This window comes from Opisthocomus hoazin, chromosome 8, assembly GCF_030867145.1.
Source record: "Opisthocomus hoazin isolate bOpiHoa1 chromosome 8, bOpiHoa1.hap1, whole genome shotgun sequence".
Lineage (NCBI taxonomy): Eukaryota > Metazoa > Chordata > Aves > Opisthocomiformes > Opisthocomidae > Opisthocomus > Opisthocomus hoazin.
Genome location: NC_134421.1, coordinates 4,347,997 through 4,375,387, shown reverse-complemented (window position 1 = coordinate 4,375,387; position 27,391 = coordinate 4,347,997). Strand labels below are relative to the sequence as shown.

Sequence of the window (27,391 nt, the reverse complement as noted above, 5' to 3'; positions counted from 1 at the left end):
AATATTTAATGTAATAAAATCAAGACAAAACATACTACAGCAATCTTTTTCTAATTTCCAGCATTCCAAATTTATACTGCATAAACTTCATTGTAAATTATGACTGAAAATGCTTACACCGTATTTTAAAATACGAAATACTTCAAAGCACTTCTTCTGAAGCTGTGATTTTTAAAATTTTAATACTGTATTTCTGAATGAAATAAAAAGCTGCATATAATACATATGTGCATATATTATACACATAAATATATACACAAACACACACTGTTTGCATTTCAATACTGGAAAAGTTTCCGATCTAAGTTTTCACAGAAAAAAAATTTCCAAATTTCAACCTTTTCCACTGAAACTATGCATATCTTGCATCAAAGTTATTTGTGCAAAGCACTAGATGTCGTCGATGTTTGCAATGGCACAGCTCAGCTCAAAACTTCCCATGGCGCATTTGGCAACAAAGTAAATAGAACAATTCACTTCTCAGCGAATATAGGACAGACCACGCAGGGATTCAGTGTTCTCTAGCAAGCACTGAAAAGTGGGTTTGCTCTACTTCACTTCCAAATCGCCTTTTATATTTTAAGCAGGAAAGGATTTCCATTTGCTCTCTTTAGAAGAGGCAGTTTTTGGAAGCCTGCAGCTAGAAAATTCTGGATGTTTCCCTGCTGGTACCAAAACCTTTCAGGCTGTGGGGTTCGCTGCTGTGGAGCAGGGCTTGTAGGCCTTGCTTGACCAAAGTCAGTGAGCAAAGGACGCCCTGATAAAAGATTCAAGAACTGTGGAAAAGTACAGAAAGAAGTAAACAAGAACGGAAGCAAAGATTCATAAAGAAATGGGACTGAATGATCTGCCAAGAAATGCAGTTGGCAAGTAAAGATGTTACTGTGAGGAAGTTATATCCTGTACTAATGAGAAACCAGATATCGAATACAATCAGTAGTTGTCACCATAAATATCAGGTATAATCTGTAGCTGTCACTAGAAAAATGCATGTTCCGATGAGATAATCTTAAAAATAGTATATAAGGTATTGAATCTATGAATAAAGTTTGACATTTGCAGCATTCACATTGTATGCGTATGCTTTGTCCATCTTCACCACGGACATGTCGCAACACAGGCTCTTGTGGCAGAGAAGATGCTCAGCAGCTTGGGCAGCAGGACCCTTTCTCAGTGGGGCACTGTACCCCTCTCCACGCTGATGTCGGCGTCGGGGCTGGCAGCCTGAGTTTTTATCTGGCTTGCATCCCAGGCTGCTGTTCCCGTTCTGCCTGGGCTGGGCTTGGGTGAACAGAGAGCAGATGCTCGCTGTATGGCCCCCAAGGCACCCTGGCAGCCTGTGCACCCGCCGGGGCTGCCGGGGCGGACAAGGGCGCTTGCTGACGTCTCCCACGCCACGTGCGCTCCGAGAGGAGCGCTCCTCTCCTTTCGCTCTCTCCTGATGGCATACCAAATCTTGTTCAAGCTGAATTTAACGGCAAAAACTCCCTCTGACTCGCAAGGCAGCATGATCAAGTCTGTATTTTAGTGGGGTTTTCTCCAGATAGCTTTGCTCATACTGAAGAGCACTTTATTTCACTTGCAATTTCAGGGTTGTTTCCCGTTATCAAAGCAGGAAAACAAGAATCTAACCATCTGCAACCGCAGCAGCTAGGTCCCTTTCTCCTCTTTGCACTAAACATTTGCTCAGATCACACTGACTCTTTGCAGACAGATACTCTGCTTACTAGGGATATTTCTAGCAAAACCTGGATATGAGGAAACACCAAAGCAGAAGTCTGAGAACAGAGTCAAGAACTTCACTGAGGGAAATCACTGCAGAAGCTGGCACTAGGGTCCATGGGGTGTGTGTCTCAACACTTCAGAACATTAAATTCAGCTCTTACCTGCATGAGTTGCTGCTTCAGTTTCTGTATTTCTGATATGTTGAGCTCACTGAAGAGGTCAGAGACAGGGTGCAGAGATTCTCCCTTCCTGCTCGTGGGAGTTCGGTAGTCACCGTTGAGTTTCACGAGAGGCCCGTGGATGTGTCCGTTCATTTTGTCGTCATTGTTGGGCTCACCCCCGTCCTCTGCAAACTTCAATCCATCTACTGATATATTAATATGGTTATTATACATACTATCATTGAGGTTGATATACTGGGAGAGTTCCTTCCTCAGATTGTTCTTTTGCTCCCTTTCATTTTTCAAAGTTTCCAGAGCTTCCTCCAGCTGATGCTCAGCAATCTCCTTCAGCCGGATGGCATCTTCCAGCTGACTATTGAGCAACACTGTCTCCTCCTCAAACCGTTTAATCTCATGCTTTAAGCCTTCGTATTCAACCTGAATTAGACAAGACAAAGAACATTCATAATACTAAAACTTGAGTCATGAAAACCTGCCATTTCTCAGCCTTGTTGAAATAGGTGTTACAGAAAAGACAGTTTGAAATACCAGACATCGCTGCAGCTGCAAAGAACTGGCTGCGCAGAAAATGCAAGTGGAGCTCGCTCTGTTAAATAGTCCACAGCTCACATTTTTGGCATGTGAGAATCCAGAAATGTAACACCTTTTTCTGGGTAACTTATGACAACAAACAGTGTATTTCACGGAAAGAACGCTGTTTAGCAGCAGGTATCCTGGTCACCATACATTTATTATGAATTGCCATAAGTGACGTTGGCACATCAGGGAATGAATAGATCTCAGATTAATATAATCTAATTTATTAATTGCAAGTATTCTGAAGATGACTTCTTGTATAATTCTTACCAGACATAAAGTCACTCTGGCACAGACACTAAAGTATCTCGTGTCTTAGTAGCATTCAAGCACAAAACCTGTGGAAGAGCCTCAACTCTTCTCTGTGTCATACAACCCCTTCCATTATTCAAGAATCATTTGATTTCAAAAATTAAACTGATTCAGACAATCGGTTTAAACTCAAATCGCTAGAGATTTTTGACCTACCAGACAAACATTGCCAACCGCTTCCCCAGCCGCGCAACCCTCGAGCTGTGCGTTGGGGCTGCCACTCTGGAGCGCTGGGCAGGCTGCTGCTCCGACAGCGCTGCCAGCAGTGCCTTCCCCAGAGTATTTTATCAAGGTATTTATCGGCAGCGTGGGCTGAGGGAAAAACCAGCTGCTTCCCTCTTCTTTCAGAGGCAGCTCCCGCGTTTATTCCACCTTTTCTATTGTACCTAACAAGAAGCAAAGCCTAGGTAAACGCAATCTAGCTCAAAACCAGATGTTCAGCAATATCTAGATGGTGCAGAATGCGTTGCCTCGCTGGCTCTCCTCATCGTCCTTTTCACTGTTGGAAAACCCCACAGCAATGAAAAGGAAGAGCTTTGTTTGTCAAGGTCCTTGTCCATGCTTGACCATCCCTCCTGGTAAAAATCAGCATGCTTTGATTCCTAATTTAATTCTAATCATGTTACTCATCCACCTTTTCACTTCTAAATGCAAAAAAATTCCCAGTGCTGACATAATTTAATAGTTCGGTGAAAGAGGAAAAGAAATACTGAATTTTCATGCTTCCATGAGAAAGCTTTTTTCAGCTGAGGCTTTTCTCATTCAAATGCATTATTATCTGCATTATTATATGCATTATTATCTGCAATTCTAAGGCATCGTCTAGAATACCTTTACTCGACATATATTTGAGCAAACTGTAATAAGTTTCTGGTGAAAACTGAAATATCAGCCATTCCTATTGGACTAGAATATTTACCAACTTGTCAAAAGTCTCATACTCAGAAGCCTTTGGAAAGGCAAACTTAAAAACCAAAGCACTAATCTTCAAACCTAGAGACTGGAAAATTTCAAACAGCAAAGAAAGTTCCAAAGTCGTATGAGGAAATGTTAAAATAGAAAGGAAAATCCACAATATTTTGAAACCTACATTTAGGAACTTGATAACCTTTCTGACTGGTGAGGTCCACCTGAAAAATTATTAAATCCCATCAAGTAGCTATGTTTATAACTTCAGGACATGGAAGAAGAAACCTTTTAAAATTCTAAATCCATAAGAAAGCCAGATGTCTACATTATCTACATGGTTCCCATCTCAAGGATTCTTGCTTACAAAAGCCACAAAAAACCCCAAGCCAGATAATGACAGCTTCGCACTAAGACTTGTAACATATGGTTTTGTAAATCGAAGTGTTAAAGTATAGAATGCTCTTGAAATTTTATCTTGTAGATCCAAGCTATTTTAGGAATCACAGGCACATCGATATGGGATGCAGAACGACTGATCTTTAAAGCCATTCAAGAGGTGGCAACGGTTTTTCTCCCCACAGACTGCTGGCATTCGGTTTCATTAAGAATGAAATATTCTGACAAATATAAACACTTGCAAAGAGATTTTCTTCTGGGGGAAACTAGGACTGTCCATAAAGGGGTCTTTAATTTCCCGATAGTGTGAAAATGCCTCCTATGAGGCGGGTGAGGAAAAAAAATCTGTGCCTCAAAGGGGGACTTTGCTGGCTTGGTAAATAATTCTGACACAAAGATAATCTGCTGTAAATTCAGTTTCAGAAGCATGGAAGTCTGGGTGCCTTCATAAATAAGGAAACGATGTCCCCGTTTCTATTACCTGCATATTCCCTGCGGGAGGGCTCCTTTGTTTTAAACGTTTCAGCCGCATCTGTGCTAGAGCTACCAGGCTGCCACCAGAAGCTGCGACAGCCTTCGCTGTTCGCTAAAAGCCGTAACGGAACCCGGCAGCGCGTTAGGACACAACGCAGGGGCCGCGGCGCGGTGCTGTTACCGTCTGCTGGCAGTCAAGGACACGGCGTGACCGGGTGCCGTGTTGCACTGCTCTGGACAGCACGGCACATGAACTTCTCTGGTGTGAGAGCAAACCTCTCTTGGTCGGTTTAAAGGACAACGGTGCTCTCGATGGCTTCCCCTGCGGCATATATCCCCAGCAGCCAGGGAAGCTGTGCTTTCGTCAGGGGGAGAGAACAGCCCCCACCACTGCTCACCTCTGGCTGCAGGGGGGGGGGCCGTCTGTGGGGGTTCCTCGGGGTGCATTCTGCACTGCCGCGAGCATTCGCGTGCTGCTCTGCCACCACCTCCAACTTGTTGTAACGGGGAAAACGTCAAAGACAAACTAGGAACCACTTGCCGTCCCTTCAGCTATTTTTTGAAGATTGCTAAACGTGCAGGTTAGCGTGGCTAAGCAGAGAGCACAGCTGGGAGAGGAAAACCCGACGAGCAGGAAAGCAAAGGGGAACGGGGAGAACATTATTTCCTCTTTTCTCCACTTCAGAAGAGGAAAGAACGTGTGGGAAACAAACCAAGGGGATATGGGGGGCTGAGCTCTGCTGCTGGGCACCGAGTTCAGCGTGCAGGGAGAGAGGAGAGGAAAAGCAGGAAGCTAAAGATGCAATTCTATCTATTTTCATAATTCCTCTGCTATCATAAAGTTCTGCAACAAAATATTCCACCAGGATTTTCCTGAAACTCAGGCAAAGGCCTCTCCACGCATCAAAAATGGCCAGTAATGCTGTTTCAGAATAAACATTAAACAAAAACCCAACTGAAAAAAACACACAAAGAAAATTTTATCAAAACGCTCTGCGGGATCTCATCATGGCAACTGGAGAAGATGGTGTCACTTCTCAGCACAGTGCCTGGAATCTTTCGATTCTTACTTGATTCTGTTTCAGCGTGGACACCAGTTTCTGTAACGTGATGTTTTCTTCCTCCAGCTCGGTGTAGTCCTGTAGCAGTCTCGCCTCTCGAAATTTGTACTCTCGGATTTCATCTTTCATCCGTATCCTCTGGAGCTCTACCATTTCGTTGTTCTGATGAGAGAAAATGCAAGTGCGTTACCATTCCCGCACAGCCACTTTGATGACGAGCACTGCCTTTCGCAAAGCCCAAACGAGAAATTAATCCTCAGCTAGAAATGATTTAACAGCGCAAATCAAAACACCATCACCTTTTCGCCTGAGCCCAGGCGGTAATTTCAGATGCACGCTGGCAACACAGAAATGAGAACATCTAATAAGGAAGCTCGATTAAAACAGCCTCAAGGTTAGATGCTTACTGAAACGGAAAACCCGGCACAGCTTTACCATCTCATCACAGAATCACAGAATCACAGAATAGTAGGGGTTGGAAGGGACCTCTGTGGGTCATCTAGTCCAACCCCCCTGCCGAAGCAGGGTCACCCAGAGCAGGCTGCACAGGATCTTGTCCAGGGGGGTCTTGAATATCTCCAGAGAAGGAGACTCCACAGCCTCCCTGGGTAGCCTGGGCCAGGGCTCCATCACCCTCAGAGGGAAGAAGTTCTTCCTCCTGTTCAGCTGGAACTTCCTCTGCTTCACTTTGTGCCCATTGCCCCTTGTCCTGTCACTGGGCAGCACTGGAAAGAGTCTGGCCCAGTCCTCCTGACACCCACCCTGCAGATATTTAGAAGCATTTCTAAGGTCCCCTCTCAGCCTTCTCTTCTTCAGGCTGAACAAGCCCAGCTCCCTCAGCCTTTCCTCCTAGGAGAGATGCTCCAGCCCCCTCATCATCCTCGTAGCCCTCTGCTGGACTCTCTCCAGTAGCTCCTCATCTTTCTTGAACTGGGGAGCCCAGAACTGGACACAGCACTGCAGATGGGGCCTCACCAGGGCAGTGTAGAGGGGAAGGAGAACCTCCCTCGCCCTGCTGCCCACACTCCTCCTAATGCATCCCAGGATCCCATTGGCCTTCTTGGCAGCCAGGGCACGCTGCTGGCTCATGGTCACCCTGTCGTCCCCCAGCACTCCCAGGTCCCCCTCTGCAGAGCTGCTCTCCAGCAGGTCCGCCCCAAGCCTGTACTGGTGCCTGGGGTAAATCTGTACAACTCGCTCTCTAGTACATAAAGGATAAAACCCCACGTTCTGAACTGAGGATAAACAGAACTTGGCTTAGCACCTAGGTTAAATAAATAATTATAAACCCCTGGAAAACAACCTCGCAAAGCATGACAAAAAACCTGTTGACGCAAGAGTTACAAAAGCACTTTATAAAATGAAGCCTTTCTGTTAAAGAAGAATAAATCCCACCACCTTCCCCCTCCTGGCAGCTAATTAAGAATAAATAAAGACCCTATGTGATTCCTTAACCGAAGTCACGCCTTTGGTTTGAAAGGGCCTCAGCGGCAGAAGGGTCACAGAGCACCAGATGAAAGTAACTCTCTGCAAATATTCCCGCATCCATCGCTGCCTGATAAACCTCCGAGTGAACTGTAAGAACGGCACCGCAGGTGATTTCACGAGCTGAAGGCATTTTACGCCCCACGGCTGCCTTTACACGTATTGTCTCTGCCAGCGCGTCCTCAGTCGTGGCGGTTACCGACCCTTGCTCGGGGTGGGCACACGGGCGAGTCTGAGGCAGTACGGGGACAACGCCAAACGCCAACTCCGCTGCGTCCGTTCAGCTGCTCCGCAACTCTGCTGGCATTTCACAGAATGACAGAATGGTCAGGGTTGGAAGGGACCTCTGTGGGTCACCCAGCCCAACCCCCTGACGAAGCAGGGTCACCCAGAGCAGGCTGCACAGCACCGCGTCCAGGCGGGTCTGGAATATCTCCAGAGGAGGAGACTCCACAGCCTCCCTGGGCAGCCTGGGCCAGGGCTCCATCACCCTCAGAGGGAAGAAGTTCTTCCTCATGTTCAGCTGGAGCTCCCTCTGCTTCAGTTTGTGCCCGTTGCCCCTTGTCCTGTTGCTGGGCACCACTGAAAAGAGTCTGGCCCCATCCTCCTGACCCCCACCCTGCAGATATTTATAGGCATTTCTAAGGTCCCCTCTCAGCCTTCTCTTCTCCAGGCTGAACAAGCCCAGTTCCCTCAGCCTCTCCTCGTAGGAGAGATGCTCCAGTCCCCTCCTCATCCTCGTAGCCCTCCGCTGGACTCTCTCCAGTAGCTCCTCATCTTTCTTGAATAGCGCAGGGAATGAGTAGCCGGTGGCTGACAGCCACCCAGCGCACACAGTCATGCTGATGGTTGAAGGGAAGGCCTCTCCAAAAACGGAGGAAGAAAAATGTGGCTAGAGACGGAGGAGCCGAGCAAAGAGTTTTTACTGAATCCTGACATCTTACAAGGCACACCGCTTCGAAAAAACCTCGCCCTCTTCAAGGCGACAGAAACCACATTCCTTCCCCACTTGGAACTGCTGCTTCGCCTCCATAACCCTGGAGGTGGGAACAGCACCGTTTACAGCGCTCCTCCTCCTCTCACCCACAGAGGAACTCCCTCTGCAGAGCAACCTCTCTTCGCCATTACTGACGGCATTCGGCGAAGGAAGGAAGAGTCTGCGCAGCGCAGGTTCACTGTGCCCCCCGTCGCGAGGGCCAAGGCCTCCACCACGGGGGCCAAACAAGCTCAGCACCTTAGAGAACATGGCATTGCCTTTCAGCGTGATGTCAAATGGGCGGTTTGTGACAGCAGACACCCTGGCATCCTGGTTGCCAAGAAGGCCAATGGGATCCTGGGGTGCATCAAGAGGAGTGTGGCCAGCAGGGCGAGGGAGGTTCTCCTTCCCCTCTACACTGCCCTAGTGAGGCCCCATCTGCAGTGCTGTGTCCAGTTCTGGGCTCCCCAGTTCAAGAAAGATGAGGAGCTACTGGAGAGAGTCCAGCGGAGGGCTACAAGGATGAGGAGGGCACTGGAGCATCTCCCCTACGAGGAGAGGCTGAGGGAACTGGGCTTGCTCAGCCTGGAGAAGAGAAGGCTGAGAGGGGACCTTAGAAATGCCCATAAATATCTGCAGGGTGGGTGTCAGGAGGATGGGGCCAAGCTCTTTTCAGTGGCGCCCAGTGACAGGACAAGGGGCAATGGGCACAAACTGAAGCAGAGGAAGTTCCAGCTGAACATGAGGAAGAACTTCTTCCCTCTGAGGGTGACGGAGCCCTGGCACAGGCTGCCCAGGGAGGTTGTGGAGTCTCCTTCTCTTGAGATATCAAGACCCACCTGGACGCGGTGCTGTGTAGCCTGCTCTGGGTGACCCTGCTTCGGTAGGGGGGTTGGACCAGATGACCCACAGAGGTCCCTTCCAACCCCCACCATTCTGTCATTCTGTGATTATTCTCCCCGCTCCCAGACCCCCCGTCCCATTTGTGAACATCTGCATGATGCTGGCAAACACCCAGCTGCCAAGCACTCCGGTGCTTTCCCCGCTTCCTACGAAAGGCGGTGCTGCCACGCCACGGGGCACAAGCCTGGCGTTATCGAGGCTTACGAGCGAGTGCCACAGGACACGCTGGAGGGCCCTTCTGTCTTCCTTCACATGAGATCTCTACGCGTTTTGTGGAAGTGAACTAGTCTTCAACCTATTAAAAAAAAAAAAATCCATGCTGACTTTATTCTTTGTTACCATCAGTAAGCAGGATATATTTGTTTCCTTCAAATGCTCTGATTAAATACAGTATCTTCTCACAACTCTCTATCGTTATTTTAAACTACTTCAAGTACGTATTTCTGAAGCAGACAATATGCAGCTATAGTGGACAGATCTTGCTGTACAGATACAGTAGAAGTAAGATGCAAACTCTTCATTTGGCCACTGCCTCAGTCCTCTTCCAAGGTGACCTGGACTTGTATGAAAGCAGCACGAGAGATTTAAAAACACAAAGCACAAGGAGTCTGTCAGCAGGGCAGTTATCTCTATGAGCCACTAGAGGACAATGTAACCCAAATTATCAGTGAAATAATTCATCATTAAACTTCACTGGTAATCGAGCACTGCACATCAAACTCGCAGGACAGAGCAGCTGAGCCGGATGCTTTTACTGGGGCACTGCCTTAGGACTTTTTACATTTCCAGAGAGGATTCCCCCATAAACTACCGTGTCTGTAAAAATCAAATTAATCCAAGAGGTGGAGCTAACGATACATACGCAGTGCTTTGATGGCTGTCAATTATTTTCAGTCCCAGCCACCAGCTTAACACAGTGCAACGGTTTTAATGGATGGGTGCCAAAAGAAGCGGGGAAAGGCCTTTCTGTGAAACTACAGAAAACAACAGAGTCCTCGTCAGCAGTGCATCTCATTATACGTGAGCACTAATTGTGGCAGATGTCAGTCATATAGCTCAATGCATGGCTAATGAACCTACATGTAACAGAGCAGACCACGAGAAAACCAAAACAGAAGGCTCAGTTGAGATAAAGTCTGTTAGGTCACCTACCCACTAGGACTTTGATACATATTCAGACTTTTCATACATGAAAAGTGAAAGACCTTTCTAGGTTCTACAGTGGCAAGGACCATTTCTGTGTAGTACAACCATCGCTTCAATCCTGACAGGTCTCTAAGCATCAGTGGAATATAAATCTTAAACAATAAACTTTTCTACTTCTTACCAAAACTAAATGTAAAACATACGAATATATTGTTCATTTTTGATTCAGTGTAGACGTTTTAAACACTGTATTCCATATGCTACATACAGAGCACTTTGTATTAACTGTGTGTGTAGACACATTGTAATACATCGTGCAATATCAAATCATTGCAAGTGAGAAGGTCCTTTAAATGAGAGAATGGAAAAGGTTTCATTTTGAAAACAACAAGAAAGGACTTCAAAAAAATATATTCTTCCCCCAGGGTCACTACTTTGTCAGAACACCCCCAGTGTTGCCCATGGAAGCTGCTTGTTATAATAGCCTTGTGTCCTCTCAATATACATAAGGAAAGCAAACTGGGCAAGGGACAGTGGCCTGAAGCTGGGGATTCTCTTTTCCAAGATGAGAGGTGAGCTCTGGTGGCTCCTGATTTCTTGAACTGTGGACCCACAGACTGAACTTCTTGGAAACTGCTGTTGTTTTGAAGCCTTCTTTTAAAAGCAAATGCAGTTTCATCAACTATTTTTGGTCCTCCGCTATCTTGGAGTACAGAAAGGACTTCTTTTATTTCTGGTTTTTGTCTAAGGGTTCTTGTCCCAGACAAAATTGGGGAACTAGCGTTTGGGCTTTCTCATTTTTTTCCTACAAATTTTCATGAAAAGATTTCAGGTCCTTCGCTGCAGTACAACATACACTGCAAAACAGCCTTATAATCAGAAATTAATTATATGCCCCAAACTACCCTGACTAAATCACTACTCACCTGCTGGAAAATGCAAGCCATAGCATGATGCTGTGCGTAACTTTCTAATTTTCATAACTCACGAGCAAAAGAACAATGGAAAATTTATATACTTCCAATTTAATAGCACTGTATTATAGCTGACGCGGTACAAAACGCCATTCGATCTGACGACAGTTTTATTGCGCTAGCAGCAAACTGCCTGTCATAGCGAGTTTATGCTCAGGGCAATATCCACGATCTCATGCAAGTCTTACTGTAAATTTGTATGCCATGTTTACTTTAGTCTGCAGAGGGAAAGAAAAGGTGTACTTTTTATGAAGAACAATACTCGGTATGCCACAGAAAATATAAATTTAATTGGGGTTCAGATTTAATTACAAACATGCTAATTTCGCATGGGGAAGCACAATTTTGGCTAAAACCAGGTTTGGGGCTTCCTTCAGGATCATTCCATCGTAAAATTAACACCACTTAAAAATTATTTTGGCTTCTTCTTAAACATGTTCTTTATATCTACTTAGCAACATGCACATATAACCAAACTCATGAGAAATTAATGAGGAAAAAATAATGAAACCCTGCAGTATCTTTGATTCATTACTTTTAGAATATACAGAAACTTCAAGTTTAGAAACTTCAAAGCCCAATTATATCTCCTATTTAGAAGCCTCTAATGTGAATTACGGGCACATTTTTTGTTTCCTGTAAACAATGAAAAATCTAATTCTGCATCGTACAGAAAATTCTCCTCACCAGCATGACATAGCAGGATGCCAGGACACCACCAGAAAGCCACCCCCGCTCCTCTCTATTGATAGAAAAATCCAGAGAGGAAGACAGGACAAGGCAAAGACCCAGCAAGAGATGTGCCACGCCAGGGAGCACCGGCTGGTCTACAGAGATACCCAGTTTGCCCCAGCAGGTCCTGATTTTTCATTCTGAAGGGATAAGGGAAGTTGAGAGAAGAGAGGATGAAAGAGGGAATAGAAGAGCAATGACCATTTTCTTTTCTTTACCATCAACCGTTTTAAGTCCCCAAAGAAGGTCCTCTAGACTAGCCTTAAAGCTTCCCTCTCTCATATACAAGAATTCTCACCTTGAACTGCAAGAATGGAATTTTCCATGTTTCCAGATATATTTAAAACCACGGTGGGATTTTGTGGATGACCTGACGTGACCTGGTCTGACCCTTTTGCAGAATTTGCAGCCTGATCCTCCCGATGATTCACGGATGTAGACACCCTAGCTAAGCAGGGACGAAGCACCTCTTTTGCAGGACCATTCTTGCTTCCCTTTCTCTATATCCCAAAATAAACTATTTCAAAGATTCATCTTCCTCTTTGTTAAAAGTCTGTACCTTCCTTTTTAACCTCAATTTATCTGATCTCATCCTTCAAAAAGTTTCATTCAGGTGGCGCTACTGGCGTTGACGATATCATGTCAGATCTAACCAGCTGTGTTGGCGTCCTATTTTTAGAGCATGAAAACGGTTCCTATTGTCCAAAAGCAGAAACCACTAACTTTTGAAATTATGTACAATTCTGACACAAAAGCAACCTCCTTAGCTTTCGATATACCATTCATTTGCTCAAAACCAGAAAAAAAAATGCAGACATGCTACTGTGCACAAGATATTTTTGAAAATACGTCTGTAGAATAATAACGTTAAGTACATATAATCTTTCCCTTCCATGGATTTATTCACAAAATGACAGCACTATCAAAGACAAGGATGAAAAAAGCCATCTATTTCTGAGCTATAGCATATTGAACAGAAGCCACATCAAGATAATGTACGTTTCAAATTCCTGCACAGGCAACGTCTCTTAAATAAAGCATTTTCAATACTCCTAATAATCTAATAATCTTAAATTCTCAACATGTTTAATTGCATAGCTAAATCTAAAGAAGGTGAATTTCTGTCAAGGGTAATTACATGACCCATTCACGTAGTTATGATGGTTTGAAATGCATAACATTTAATGTTCTAAATCCCACTACGTATAATTCCCTATAAAATATCTGTTTTATTGACTTTCACATATAAGTATACATAAAAAGATAGAACTCAGGAATGTTCTGGTTATTTAGGTATTCAATTTTCCTGCTGAGTATCATAGTCACATAATACTGTAAGTACTTCTTTATAAACTGATATAATTACAAATCTCTAATCTTTTATCTGGTGAATAGATGAAAAAGAATAGTTTGATTTGACTGCATTAATAGCAATTAGTGCGTTCATATTAATGCATAAATTATATAATAATTACACATTAATGCATTAACTATTAATTATAATTAATATTAGAACCCTGTAACAAACACTGCTGCAATATTCCTAACTAATTCCTTCAAGGAGAGAGAAATTTCACTGAACTAAGCTGCATTAAAACAGCGTGAGAGGAAATTGAGACTCCAGGGTTCTAGCACGTTTCAGTCAATGTGGTCCTTCCGCACATCTGCGGAATGAAACCATGCATTAACATACGATCATTGCGAGTAGCAAAACATCAGTTGGCTGGAAAAGGTTTTGCCATGAGGAGGACATTGTGGAGGTCACAGAATCACAGAATAGTAGGGGTTGGAAGGGACCTCTGTGGGTCATCCAGCCCAACCCCCTGCCGAAGCAGGGTCACCCAGAGCAGGCTGCACAGGACCTTGTCCAGGCAGGTCTTGAATATCTCCAGAGAAGGAGACTCCACAACCTCCCTGGGCAGCCTGGGCCAGGGCTCCGTCACCCTCAGAGGGAAGAAGTTCTTCCTCATGTTCAGCTGGAACTTCCTCTGCCTCAGTTTGTGCCCATTGCCCCTTGTCCTGTCGCTGGGCACCACTGAAAAGAGTCTGGCCCCATCCTCCTGACACCCACCCTTCAGATATTTGTAAGCATTTCTAAGGTCCCCTCTCAGCCTTCTCTTCTTCAGGCTGAACAAGCCCAGTTCCCTCAACCTCTCCTCGTAGGGGAGATGTTCCAGTCCCCTCACCATCCTCGTAGCCCTCTGCTGGAGGTCATTTTCCTTTCACTTCAAACTCTGCCACTCATCTGTCTCCTGCAGCTCTAGTGGCACTAAACACTGCTAAGAAGCGGGAGGATTTATTGCTAAATACCACATTGACTGGGTAAAAGAAAGACGATGAGACATCCGTACCTTGGAGCAGGCCGATAACAACGTCTTGCAAATGCAGCACCTTCCACAAAGAGTCTTCCCACAGTCCGTTCAGTCCTATACTGGTCTTCAGACTCCTCCAGGTGCCGATGGACAAAACCACGTCCACCCCAGGGCCAGCCACAGCCAGTGCCCTCAGCCGCTCCTCAAAGGACTTGCTCTCCAGACCCTTCACCAGCTTCCTCCACGCTGTGTTGCTGCTGCCATCCACCCAACCCCGTTGCTGCGGGAGCAGGATGGGCTCCCCCAGGACCCCCGTGCTCCAGCTGGGGTGAGGAGCACGGGGCGGGAGTGTGCAGCCAGGGGTGGACAGGGCACTACCTTGTATTTTGCCACATCCTCATTATTTCCACTGCCTTGAACAGTGCCTGAGCAACAAATACTCGAGACTGCACTCTCTGGAGTGGGGCTGTTGCCCACTCCACATCACCAACTACCCCACGCCAGGCTGGGTATTGTTATAAAGACACCAAACCCAAATCGCTTTTTCCAAATTAGCTCAGCAAAAAAAAAAAAAAAAAAAAGGAGAGAGTAGGGTCTGGGGCATTTTGGACTGAATGGCAATTTATATTCCCCCCCCAATTACAAACTTGCCTGTAAAGGTCGTCGCTTTCTATCCACAATTTCAGAAGCCAACAGCAGTGATTCTACATGACGATGCCTGAAGGCAGGTTTCTTGATGGAGGATCCACACAGGCCTTCTCAAGCTCATGAAGAAACCAAGAGCTGGTTTTCAAGCCTAACGGATCAGCTGGGAGAGGCATCTGCCAGTTACAGGTATGTGTCTGAGAGGCCATCTGTCAGGGGCAAAGCGCCAAATCTCCCTCTAGACCCAACGGGGCACCGGCTACCCAACGCCAGGGATCTCGTGCCAACAGCGCGTGGGTCTGTGGGCAGCTGAAGCTCAGCGGTACCACCACCCCTCCCTTGGGTCAGCGCTAGCTTTCGCATCATCAGCCGGATCAGGGGCAGCAGGCCACCCCAGAAAGCAGATAAACAACCAAAAAGTTGGTTTTAATGGTACCTATACTCCCCAGCACGGCTGACAGGGTGGACGCACAGACACCGGTGCTAGCAGGAGGCAGCCGGTAGGAAGACATGCCATTTCTGTTTTGGATATGCTTGCTGCTCTGCAACAACTACGTAATCTGTTCCGAGTACCAGAGGTGGAAACCCAGCCCCACCAATGTAAAGTGTAAAATATATACAGCCTCCAGCAGGAACCAGCTTTGCACGGGAACGCTGAGATGCAGGGAGCAGCACAGCGAATTCCCAAGGGTGGAAAAGAAAGAGAAAAGGCTGCAAAGCACCTAAATAAGAGGGGTGGGTTTGACTATTGCACGACCCCTAGTGCTTGGCTGGTATGAAAAAATACATCCCTGTTCGACTGCTTGCTTTGCATTGCTTTCTGCTGTCCTACTCAAACTTTTGATGCCAGGATGGTTTCAGAGCTCCCTGTGGTAACCGATCTCTCTCTGAGCGTGCTGGGCAGCAACTCCGTTCTCCCACGTCTCAGGCAGGGAGCTAGGCTCCTTGTAAGCTTTCCATTCCCCATGGCAACTGCCTTCCCTCCTTAGGACTCGGAGCTATTTTAATTACAGCTTGCAGCTAGGTCAATCCTACATTCCCCATACTTCTTACACCAGCAAGCAAGCCGTGCTGTTGAGGGATGCACGTGCCGGGCCAGGTCCCTCAGCACTGTGTTACAAAGCTGTTCAAGCTCTGCTTTCCTCAATTTGCACACCAAGCCAGTCTTTGGTCTTGTAAATAGTAGCCAGACACTGCAATATCGATGTCTGTGAGCAAGCACCTCTGCCTTCTCCTGCTGTGGGAGGACGGTGCTGCGCCAGAGCCGAGGACGCCGAGAGCGCGTCGACACACAGATCCAGGGCTGGGCAGCAGGGCTGATAAATCTGGTCCTCGGGACAGTGCAGCTAAATTAGTAGGGGTTTGAGTTCGAATTAATCAGACATGCAATTAATCCTGACCCTCAGCTAGCAAAAGATCATCAAAATCATAGAAAAATGGATCTCAACGGGGCCCCTGGGCAGCATCTAGTCCATTCGTCTTTCCCAGGACAGAAGCAACTCCATCTACATCATCCCTGGTATCTGTCTAATCTCTTCTTAACCAATTTCAGCGACAGATCCCATCACCTTTCCCAGAAACTTGTTTCCTGACTTCACTTCTGCCTTTGTCAGAAACCTTTTTTGAACGTCCAGTCTGACTTTCACACTGCAAGAGGAAAACAGCCTGTCTCCTCCTACCCGCAAAAGTCAGGAAAATAAACGCATCCGTTCCTCTCTGCAGGAGTCTCCCATTTACCCACCACACCCATCTTCAGCCACCTCTCTCTCCTCTACAAAAAACGGACGAGCACGTGAAAAGTGAGGAATCCAGATAGCTCCTGCCACAGAGCAAGCTCGTTAGATGTCCATGCATGACACGCAGCAGAAGCGCAGGGAGATGGGCAATGACGACAACAGCAACTAGACGACACGAGAACAAGATGAGGAGACCCCAATTCACGGTCTATATTCCTTCTCCTACCCACCTCCTCACAGTGGATTGCGAGAGGAGAAACATCTTGAAAGAAGCCAAGAAGAAACCATTTATACTTTTTAGAAAGTAGCACGAATAAATAGCTAGAGGATACAAAGAAACTATCCACAGGTACAAATCTATTTCAAGTAGTCATCTGCTGGGACGTTCTCCCTCGTGCTGCAGAGGAGCTGTGAGAGCTCAGCATCAAAGGAGCTCTGCCAGCCCATGCTCGTAACAGAGTGTCCCTCCTCGAAATTCTTCTTGCAGATTGCCAGCTGCAGAGGTGTTTAAAAGCTCTTTGTGAACCTGCACCCACCCAACTCCTAACGACAACAGACGATTGCAAGTTCCCCTTGAAAAACATCAATAGGGTATAAAAGGCTGCTAAGAAAGGTGGAGCCACAAGAAAGTCGGACTTCAGTAATTCTCCTTCTTCTCCAGGACAGAGACATGGCATCTTTAGAGAAAGACACCTGTGCCACACAATGCAAACGTTATCACACGGCCAATTCTGTCATTATTAAGAGGGAGGATTTCCTCAAAGTCAGGAGTGATTTCAATAATTAAAGTCCATGTAACATCACCCATCTGCTGCAAAAAGCAGCACAGCAGCATTCTGCAGCTTCTTTGACCTTGTGTGCAGAACACCCCCCACCCCTCCTTCTTCTGTAGCATGAGCTATCACCAATTCAGAAACAGGAGTTGATTAATATTAAAAAGATGAAAATGGCTTGATGACTAATGCCTTTTTTTCCTCAAAGAGTTAGCATTTTTATTTTAGGTAATGTATCTGAGTGACTTAGGTGGCAAATACAGCCGAAGATAAGTACCTTATCTGCCTGTAATCCATATCCTTTAGGACTGAATTTTACACATCATTTTTATTCATTTCAGCACACGCAGTGATTCATGAATACAAATGCCCACACAGAAGATGTGACAAAGTAAACTGCACTAACGGTTACTTGAATGTGTTGACATGGACAGTAAAAATACCTGTAGTCAGAAAGCGTCTCTAACATTGTAGTACTCTTCCCTGTTCAATATAAATTAGTTTGAAACCTGATCTTGGCTTTTATAATCTGCCTTTTCCTTTATTTGTTTTAATATGGACTGCATATTTCACAGATTTACTTCATCTATACATATATTACAGTCAACAGTGGTAATTTTTACACTGACAGTTCTCTGTCTTGTCCTTAAAAGGAAGAGGAAACAAGATTCCCGTTGCTCGGCACGCAGGGCAGAAATACAAATGCAATACATGCCATAAGCACACTAATGCCATCATCTCTGGGAGAGTTACTCAAGCGTGTTGCTCATGGCAGCACAGCCTTAGAATTAAATTATGCTTTTGGAAATTGAATAAACACTGAATATTATGCACCGCCTGCAATGCATCAAAAGAGAAAAAAAATGCCATCCAATGCTATATTTACTCAGGGACTTGTTAGTCGAGTTCTGGGATTGTTCAACTTTGGATATTAAAATGATGCTTAAATCTATTTTCTTCTATTCTTTTCTATTCCCCTTTAAAAACACTGCTGTTTTCCTTTCAACATTTGTTTCTACCGGACTTCCACCCAGCTCATGACGGGTGTTGGGCTGATAACAGGAGCCTTCTGCTGAAAGGGGTTACTGAAATATTAATAAAATACGTTTAAAAGAACTGAACTGGGAATGAGCTCAAAAAATTTAAGCCAGCCCTTTATTTACCTAAAGATAACATTCACTGAAGCACTGACAGTTGTCTATAAACACTTGGTGGCATGAGGAGGACAGTAAATACCGGGAGGTCTCGGTGATCGTTAAAGCACGCGTGAGCAAAGGGATTCGGCAGCTCTTGGGGCTGGGCTGCAAAGTTTCCTTCTCCTTGCTGAAGTTGTGCTCAAGGACCCTGATAAACGCAGGACTCCTTTCTCCAGAGTTACGGAAATCCAGAACAAGACGCCCATGTGACAAGTAGAGGGGAAACATCTTTCACGGCGACACGTTCTCCTAAGCCTATCCATCTCCATATCAGTGTTTCCAAATGCTGAACTCAGCCTTTGCTGAAGCCCTCGAGCCTGTGGGTGATAGCTGGGTGAAACCTGGGGCTTGGACTAGATGACCCCCAGAGGTCCCTTCCAACCCCTCACCTTCTGTCATTCTGTAAAACTGGGGTGCCAGGCTGGCCACCCAGCCCAGCTCAGCCGCCCGGGGGAGATGCCAGCAGCATCACCATCCCCACCCAAGCCCCCGGCAGCGACCCCCCCTGAGGAGCAAGGGCACCCACATGTGACAAGGGAGTGCTGGACTGTAAATCTCCAGATGCTGAGAAGAAGCTTCCTGGCAGTGAAGGATCGCAGTCCAAAGTCTTAATTGCTCCCTCTGCTTTCTGACACCCCTGCAGGACACTGCTGATGGATAGCTCATGCTCCCTTTGTTTTTTCTAGCTGATTTTTAATATAAAATACAACAAAACGTTAGAGGATGGCTTCAAGCTCATTACAGTCTTCTTAAATTTCCTCTGAGTCTTTACAGTACTCAACCACGACCTGAGTGCAACGTCACTGCTAGTGACGTCCAGCAGCAGTTTCGGCAAACGACTGTTTAAATGCAAGCTTCTCAGTTCTTCTTCTGTTGGATGCCCAATGGCTTGATACAGCACAACTGTGCAGCAGAACAATCAATCTAGTCAAACGACAGCCGTCCTCAGGGAGCAAAAACATCACCACGCTTCAGCTAGGTCAGAACTCAGACAAGCAACAGGAATAAGATGAGATTTATGAACTCCGCTTCATTAACTGGCCAATATATTCCAGGTCACGTCTAGGCAGTTGCGGACCGTTCGCAGGAATCTCATCTTTGAAATGCCACTACCAGCGTCTATAGGGAAGCCAGCCGAGGCTGCTAACAACTCCTCGGGCTCTTCCGTTCTTCTGCTGATGCTGAATTTACCCAGCATCTCAACCGGAGAATTGCCTTTGCATCTCCGTGATCCCGCGTGCCTACGCACAAATACGTACGTGGGACGTGGGATCTGCACCACCCTACGCACCCGCACCACGCCCTCCGCGCAGCGCAGTGTAGGACCTTGCCAAACACAAGGGCAGAATGGGAAAAATGCCCCAAAGAGAACTTTGGGTGCGACCACAGCTTTTGGCAACGCACGCCCCTGTCAGAGACTGCGCGCTTGTTTAATAGCCTCTGCCTTTGACCACAGGGCATTTTCTGTGGCACACGTAATTTTTCTTCAGCTGCCACAGAGTGCAAGTGTGCCTCTTGTGAAAGGCTGAACTCATGAGCAGAAAAAATTAACCCTGCAGCCGTGTCTGTCTGTCCTTTGCCCTCGTCCTGCCTCAACCGATGGAGGCTCCTTATGATCGAGAAGAGAAGGCTGAGAGGGGACCTTAGAAATGCCTATAAATATCTGAAGGGTGGGTGTCAGGAGGATGGGGCCAACCTCTTTTCAGTGGTGCCCAGCGACAGGACAAGGGGCAATGGGCACAAACTGAGGCACAGGAAGTTCCGTCTGAACATGAGGAAGAACTTCTTCCCTCTGAGGGTGACGGAGCCCTGGAACAGGCTGCCCAGGGAGGTTGTGGAGTCTCCTTCTCTGGAGATATTCAAGACCCGCCTGGACAAAGTCCTGTGCAGCCTGCTGTAGGTGACCCTGCTTCGGCAGGGGGGTTGGACTAGATGACCCACAGAGGTCCCTTCCAGCCCCTACTATTCTGTGATTCTGTGAGTGGCCAAATTGCCCCAGTATGTGAGTCCAGTATATGAAATTAAAGTGCCACCCATTTCGGTGCTCCAGAATGCAGCGGGCATTGCTTTCCAGCAGGCTGATGTCCACTGCAGGAGTGGCGTAGCCACAGAAAGCACAGGGAAGAGAGCTGAGCGGCTTTAGAAAAAGAACATCCCCGTTACGAATCAGAGACCTTAACTGTGTGGGAGGTACTAAGTCAAAACCCTTGGGTTTCCATAAAGTATGGATTTCTTTCTAGGTGCAATTTAAAGCCTCAGGTTAAAGTTAAAAATCCATTTCTGGCCTTGGTCCTGAGAAAGTAGGGACCATTTGCTTTCCCTGTGGACATTTCCAGCTATCATCACTAAACGGGAAGCTTTTGGAGACAGCTCTCACAGCAACAAAAGGATGAAGAAGACATCAGCCTCTGAATCCCAACTGGTTTTCCCCCACGCTCCTGAGCCCCTCAGAGATCACATCAAATGAGTTTCAGGAGCTTCTAGGCAGAATTCAGATGCACTCTTTATCTTAGCCTAGCACACTATGGTATCACAACCGCTTCTTCCAGCAGGACTTTTTTTTTGCTTGCTCTTACAAATAAAAGTAGCCTAAAGCCTAAATGTTTTCCTCAGTCAGTCTCACTGAGGGACCGGAGCTGCTTCAGCACTGCTCTTAGGGGCTGCTGTTTGACCCTGACCCACCCGGTGTTCTCTTTAGAAACTGCTTTACTCTGTAAATAAATACTTAAATGTGGCCACACCAGTGTCCTGACAGAGCTCCGAGACAGATTTCCGACCAAACTAAACACTCCTGTTCCAAACAGGCTTTCATTTTCTTTCTTCTCATTCCCTTGGGGAAGTTTTTTCGGTAACCCAGACAAAGCCCAGGGAATCTTTTCCGACCATTTTCCTCAAATGTAAACACTGTACTGAAAGCTTCTCCTGCCCTGACTTCTTCTGTACCCAGCAATAAAAACATCCCACCCTGCCTAAATAACAACGCCAATTCAATTTTTTCTCTTCTCTACTATTTACGGTCCTTGTTCTCCCCACTGAAAAATGCCAAAATGTTTCTTTCTTCTGCCCCTTCAATCCTCACTTCTTATTCCCTGGTTCTTCAACCAGAGGCATGAGCGTGCTGAGCTTGCAACCAATACCAATTTCTGTCAAATAACAGTTGGGTTAAACAGGAATTACTGAAAGACGTTGAAATGTGACATATAATAGCTGAATTCCAAGTGGCAAGGAAAGAAAAAAAGCTTGCTAATCTTGCAGGCTGCTCATTTGCCAAACGTGATCAACAAAGGGCATTAGTACCCCAGTGATGGCAAATGTTTTAAGCTCTTTATTCATTAAAAAAGAAAAAAGTATCATATCCCAATGACAAAACCCAGAAACAGAAACCAACAACAGCAGTCTATGCCACTGTGCTGTCTGTCTCAGACAGAGGGACAGACTGGTCTCTAATAGTGCTTTTTGTTGAAGCTTTATAAACCTGAGGATACCTTCTGAAAATCAGTCTTTTTTTTTTTAAAAAATTAAAATTTTCTCTTAAGCTCCCCCTTCATTTTAAGTCCATATTCCCATATTCATGGGAAAAGCCTAATTAAGACAAACCAAACCAAACCAACAAAAGCAAACCAAGCCATCATTTTGAAAAAGAAAACCCGACTGTCAGCAAAATAGTTGTGATCTTCTTGCCTCTCAGTTTGCAAGAAGGACTGGCTGAGGAACCCCTGTGGATACGAATTTTTGCCTGCACAGTCCAGACCCCCCCTAGGTGAAAATTCATATTTTAACATACATTAGCTAGCGTGTGTTAATTAGCCCATAACAAAAGCACACAATGGAGAAAGTAAGGCATAACATCCTTGCACGTTACACGGCTGAGTTCAGCCTCATCAGGTGTTACCAACATAACCTGTTAGCATCAGGATTTAACAGCTACTAGCTAAAACCTGGAAAAAACTACGTCTTTTCCTTCTGTTTGATGAGGCCCTGCATGTTTGCTTGAAATGAAGGGTAGTAAGTCAAGATTAGTCAGAGCTCGACTAATCACTCCTCAAGCTTATTTTTTCCTGCTACAGAATCACCTTCACACATTTTTACATCAGTGTGACAGACTGCGGTAAGACACACCCCACGCCGCAAGCCCAAGCATCAGCCCCTTTCTCTTCTACAGAAATCCCAAGTCTGATCCAAACCCAGGGTAGGCAGGGGAGGAATCTGGATAGGACCCTTCAAACCACTGTCAGCTTGGTCAGCTTTGAACAGGATCCCACGCTTCTGGCAAGCGTGGGACTGGCAGGGGCAGGTCGGGCAGCAGGAGACCGCACGGCACGCGCCAGCCTGGGGCACAGTTACTTCCCGGCAGTGGCCTTGAGGTCAAGCACCATCCCTCTGCCAGGCTCCGAGCAAAGCCTGAAGGCTCCCCTTCTCCCAGCGCTGGGAAGCAGCTGAGAGACCGAGCTCCTCCTGAGCACACCGCGTGTTCCATCGCACCCGTACTGGTGCTGGCTGTGCGTTGCACTGGTAAGGAGGACACTCCGGGCTCAGGAGAAAGCTCTTTGAAAACACTGAAAGGCCATGGTACTCGTTTCGGACAGGAACTCTTCTTTGTTTTCAAAGGTGAAAGGGGGCTGCTTTATATAAGGCAGTCTCCATTAATACGGGCTTTCATGGGAAAACAAAAGCCAATGATGCAATTTTTCCTGCTTAGAATCTCAATTAGAAACTGGATTTAGCACCAGTACACAGCTTTGAGAGCAACTGGAAAATGAGAGAGAAGACTTGACGCAGAAGGGATTTCTGAAAGTGAAAAAAACTTTCTTTAAAGAGAAAGCCAGTTGTAATACCCTGTAATTTAACAGCAAACCAAACACGATGGTAGGTTCTTTAAATACTCCCTAGCAGGGAAAACGCACAACGTTGCCAGTATTTTCTGTGTTTAAGCACGCAAAATAGATGCGAAAGACAGCTGCCACATGACAGAGTCTGGGTCTTCTTTGGCGTGATATAAAGAAGAACCCAACTGACTCATACTAGCACTGTTAAAAGCTCTTTGAATATCAAGAGCACTGGAAAAAAGGTTACAATATACGAGCCGTGTGTAGGGAAAACAGTACGTTTCAGTTCGTACTGAGTTTCCCAGGAGTTTCTGGTCTTTAGGACGCAACACAAACTTCCTCCACCATCTCACATCGATCACCAAGCGTCAGAGGAACCAACAAATGCAAGAGGGCAGCCAGTGACTAAACACTGGGACCTCAGCCCCTGTGCCTCAGCTTCCCCATTAGGGGAAAAACATGCATGGAATGATAGGAAAATCATAGAAATTATACACCTTAAGAACCTAGAGCACAGTTAAAACGCAGTGCGAAAATCTGACTGCCAGGTAAAACAATACGTGCGTTTATATAGAGAGATGGGAAACTTGTAAAACATGTCTTGATTATCAAGGAAAAAAAAAGTCTTAATGCAAGCAGACTTCGTTTCTGTAGCATTTTCTCTCTCATACGAACAAGATCAACGTGCGCTCTAAGAACAGACTGGTTAAATTATCTCACCGAGTACACCGGGAGCTGAACAGATGGCAGCCCCACCGAGGCAGCAACAGGAATCCAGATGATATTCATCATTCCCATAACATTAAAAATGACTCACCTATGAAATACCATGTTCTGAGGATGAGGCAGAAAATTTCCTTTTTTTTTTTTTCCCTGGAATGGAAGATTATGGACTGTCTAGACATCAGCATCACAGTGGTGTTAGCTCTAAAAGGAGATCGCATACAGAGATGCCCCATCTCAGCTAATTTGTGGGCTTTCTTTTTTGAAGACCACTTCTGTGACAGAGAACGTTTCTTCAGAACGCCCATGAATTATGAGCAGTCTGCTGGTAGCTGCCTGGGGTTATTTGGTTTCTTTGCAGGCAGGGGTTTCTTTGGATAAGATTATCTTGAACTGCACATCCACCTTTATCTTGTCCATAAAGACTGCTTTAGAGCACAATTAGTGCGCCCAGCCAGCACACGCATGACAGCAACTCCAGGGAGTCAGTCTCTCACCCACAGCAGGCAAACCAGGGTTGGTTTGGGGCACTTTCAAATTCACACAGTTGTATGAAACACCCGGGGATACCTCGGACACAGTGAGAAACAACGCTTCTTTCTTCCTCCTTATCTACCTCATTGTGCCATGTGTTCCAAACCAAAGGAGAGAAGTCGTCATTACAGGAGTTACTGGAGTACTTCCCTGCCTACAGAACACAGCAGAGCCTTCTCAGAAAAAGAATTGTTTTTATCACTATTTTTGTTAACGGCTAGAGCTCACAGACGAGCTGAAGGGCAGCGTTGCCCGCTGAGGCCAAGAAGATTAGCCCAGTCGTACTGAATGGAAGAGAACAGCGTTGAGTGTATTTAGGGTTTGTCTGGGGCTATTTTTCTTCGACTTAGCAGGCCAGTATACAAATTCTCAGACAGCAACATTTAGCCATTTTTAGCAGCAATTTGCAGACAATGAGGCAAATGTACACCAGATATAGTTCAGCTGAGGTCAACGGCGACGCATTAGGGATTAACTTTGGCCAAGGTCTATAAACATACTACGCAGACAAACAGGTGTTTGATGCCTTTTGATATGCAGATGAGACCAGTTCCGTGGAGGGGGGAAAAAATAAAAAACAAAAAACCCCTGCACTTGAGATCTCAGAAACTTCTCCCTTGCATAAGCAATCGAAAAGAGCACAAATCAGGCCACAGACTAGAACCGAGCTTCTGAAGCCTGATCTGGCACCAAGCAGGATGCTTTTTGTAGCCAGCTGTCTGTACCTTACAGAGAAAAAAAGTCTCCCAGGGTAACTCTCGCAGTGTAAGAAGGTTGCAAATGTTCTCTGTGCTGCAGAACTTTATTCCAATGCAAACCCCGCATTCATTTTTTCACAGTAACTATGAGGTTTAATGTCCTTGAAGCAGGGCAAGCGCGCCAAGCTGGGGGATGGCGACTTTTCTATGGTGGCACAGTGCTGGAGGGTATAACCACTGCATTCCCTCATCTTCTAAGGGATTTCTTAACTCAGCTGAAGATGCAATACATGCCTGAGTTTGCCTTTAGGCTATTTTTACACTGGGGACAGCCAAACTGCACGTGTCTGGCCTGAATAAGACACAAAATTATTAGAAGTATGAGGCTACAATATATACTGAAAGTTGACAACGCACAGGTCCAGCCCTCCTGGGAGGTGATGCACAGAAGAGACGTTTGACCACCCAAGAGCAGACACATCTGCCGTTCTCCCTTCACCCCGAAACAACAGCGAGTGAGATCTGCCAGAGCCATTTCCTGGCTGAAAAAAAAAAACCCCACCTGGTAGTATCAGCTCTGTGTGGTTTTTTCCTGATTAGTTCTTCTTAAAACACAAACACCGATGGTGCTCACCTTACGCGGCGGTGATCTTGGCAAACAAACCAATCCAACCCAGAGACAAGCGCACGTGGCAAGGCCCAGGTACAACCGCTTAACGCTTATTATTTTAATCAGGGAAGATGCTCTACGCGCGCTTTGGTTGTTCTTTCATATCCCTGTCCCCTCGTAACTCTGCTGCTGTCCTGCTTATCCACTCCCAGAAAAGCCACGCTGGAGCCACAGAAAATCCACCCGGCTCCTCTGGGAGAAAAATCCTCTTCCAATCAGCCCGGCAGCACGGGAGCCCTCCCCGGCACCGCGCTTACCACAAGCCCCGCCACGCACAAGGGAGCTCAGCACACACCCAGACGCATCCCCATCACCATTTATAAGCCTCCCAGTAGAAGTACGTTTTAAATCTGGCTGGATTTAAGAGAAGGGGTAGGATGTGGCTTGGACTGTGCGACAATAATATGGGATAAATAATTTGTTTTAAAAGAAGTCTGAGGCCTCTTTTGAAAAAAACAAAGCACATAAATGTAGTAAAACGTTCACCTTAGGTAAACTATCTCTGCTACTAGAAGAATATATCTATTCTTCATCTATTCTGTATGAGTTCTTTAAAAGGCAGTTTTATTTTTCACTGAAGCTTTTTGTGAAAATGCAAGGTGCTGGTACCACACAGCCTTGCTGTTCAGCTGGGCCACTGCAAGGCCAGGGTTCTGCCACAAGCACCAGCAGAAGCTGCAGCACGGCGAGAAAGGGGGGGAGAGAAAGAGACTCCACACTACGGGCGCGCTTTGCTGAAGGGCCAAATCAGCGCTTCCGTGCTCGTTGTTATTTGCTGAAAGTAAATTGGTGAAAACTCTCGGAAAATACTAAATAAATAAAATATAGCTATCTTGTGAAGAACATGAAAGTTGCTCCCAAAACAGCTGAAAACAAAATGTCTACTTCGTACACACTGTCTCTCAGACCAAATGATTTTTCCCCACCCTTGGCTGAACAATAACAGGCTATTGAGGCCGTGCAATAAACCCCCCCGCTAGAAAGCGAAAATCACAGCAAGAAAACAAATCTGTATCTAAGTGGAGAACAGCACAGCTCCAAGCACAGGTTCCATCTGTGTATTCACGAGAGGAGGCAGCAATAAATCTTGTCTAGAAGTTAACCCCAATCATGCCGAAATAACGCAGCTTTCGCACGGATTACAGACAGGAGCTGGGAAGCAGAGGGCCAGAGGAGGAAGGGACTTACGTTTATTTTGCTGTTGTTTTCACTACCCATTTTACCACACCGCTGCGTGACCCCGTTCTAGGGCCTGAACTGCTTTTCAGCTGCAACGCGGGCTTTAAAAATACCCCGACTTTGCAGACCTCGTATGGGAACGATGCTCAGAGCTGCTCCCGCTGCTTCAGGTCACAGCTACAAGAGGGAGCTTCCTTCTGAAGTGCAGTATGAAAAAAACCTGTTAAAAATGCTTAAATACATGTAAC

General features: G+C 46.0%; 1 protein-coding gene across 6 annotated transcripts in view; it reads right to left on the bottom strand.

Moving 5' to 3' along the window:
* BICD1 (BICD cargo adaptor 1) overlaps positions 1-27,391 on the bottom strand; it is a 191,832-nt gene that overhangs the window by 47,216 nt on the left and 117,225 nt on the right. For all 6 annotated transcript variants that reach the window (XM_075428747.1, XM_075428749.1, XM_075428753.1 and 3 more), the window contains exons 3-4: positions 5,645-5,797; positions 1,887-2,324 (exon numbers count right to left, since the gene is read on the bottom strand). In XM_075428747.1, coding sequence (XP_075284862.1) covers positions 1,887-2,324; positions 5,645-5,797 — 591 coding nt within the window. The remainder of the gene's footprint in view (positions 1-1,886; positions 2,325-5,644; positions 5,798-27,391) is intronic.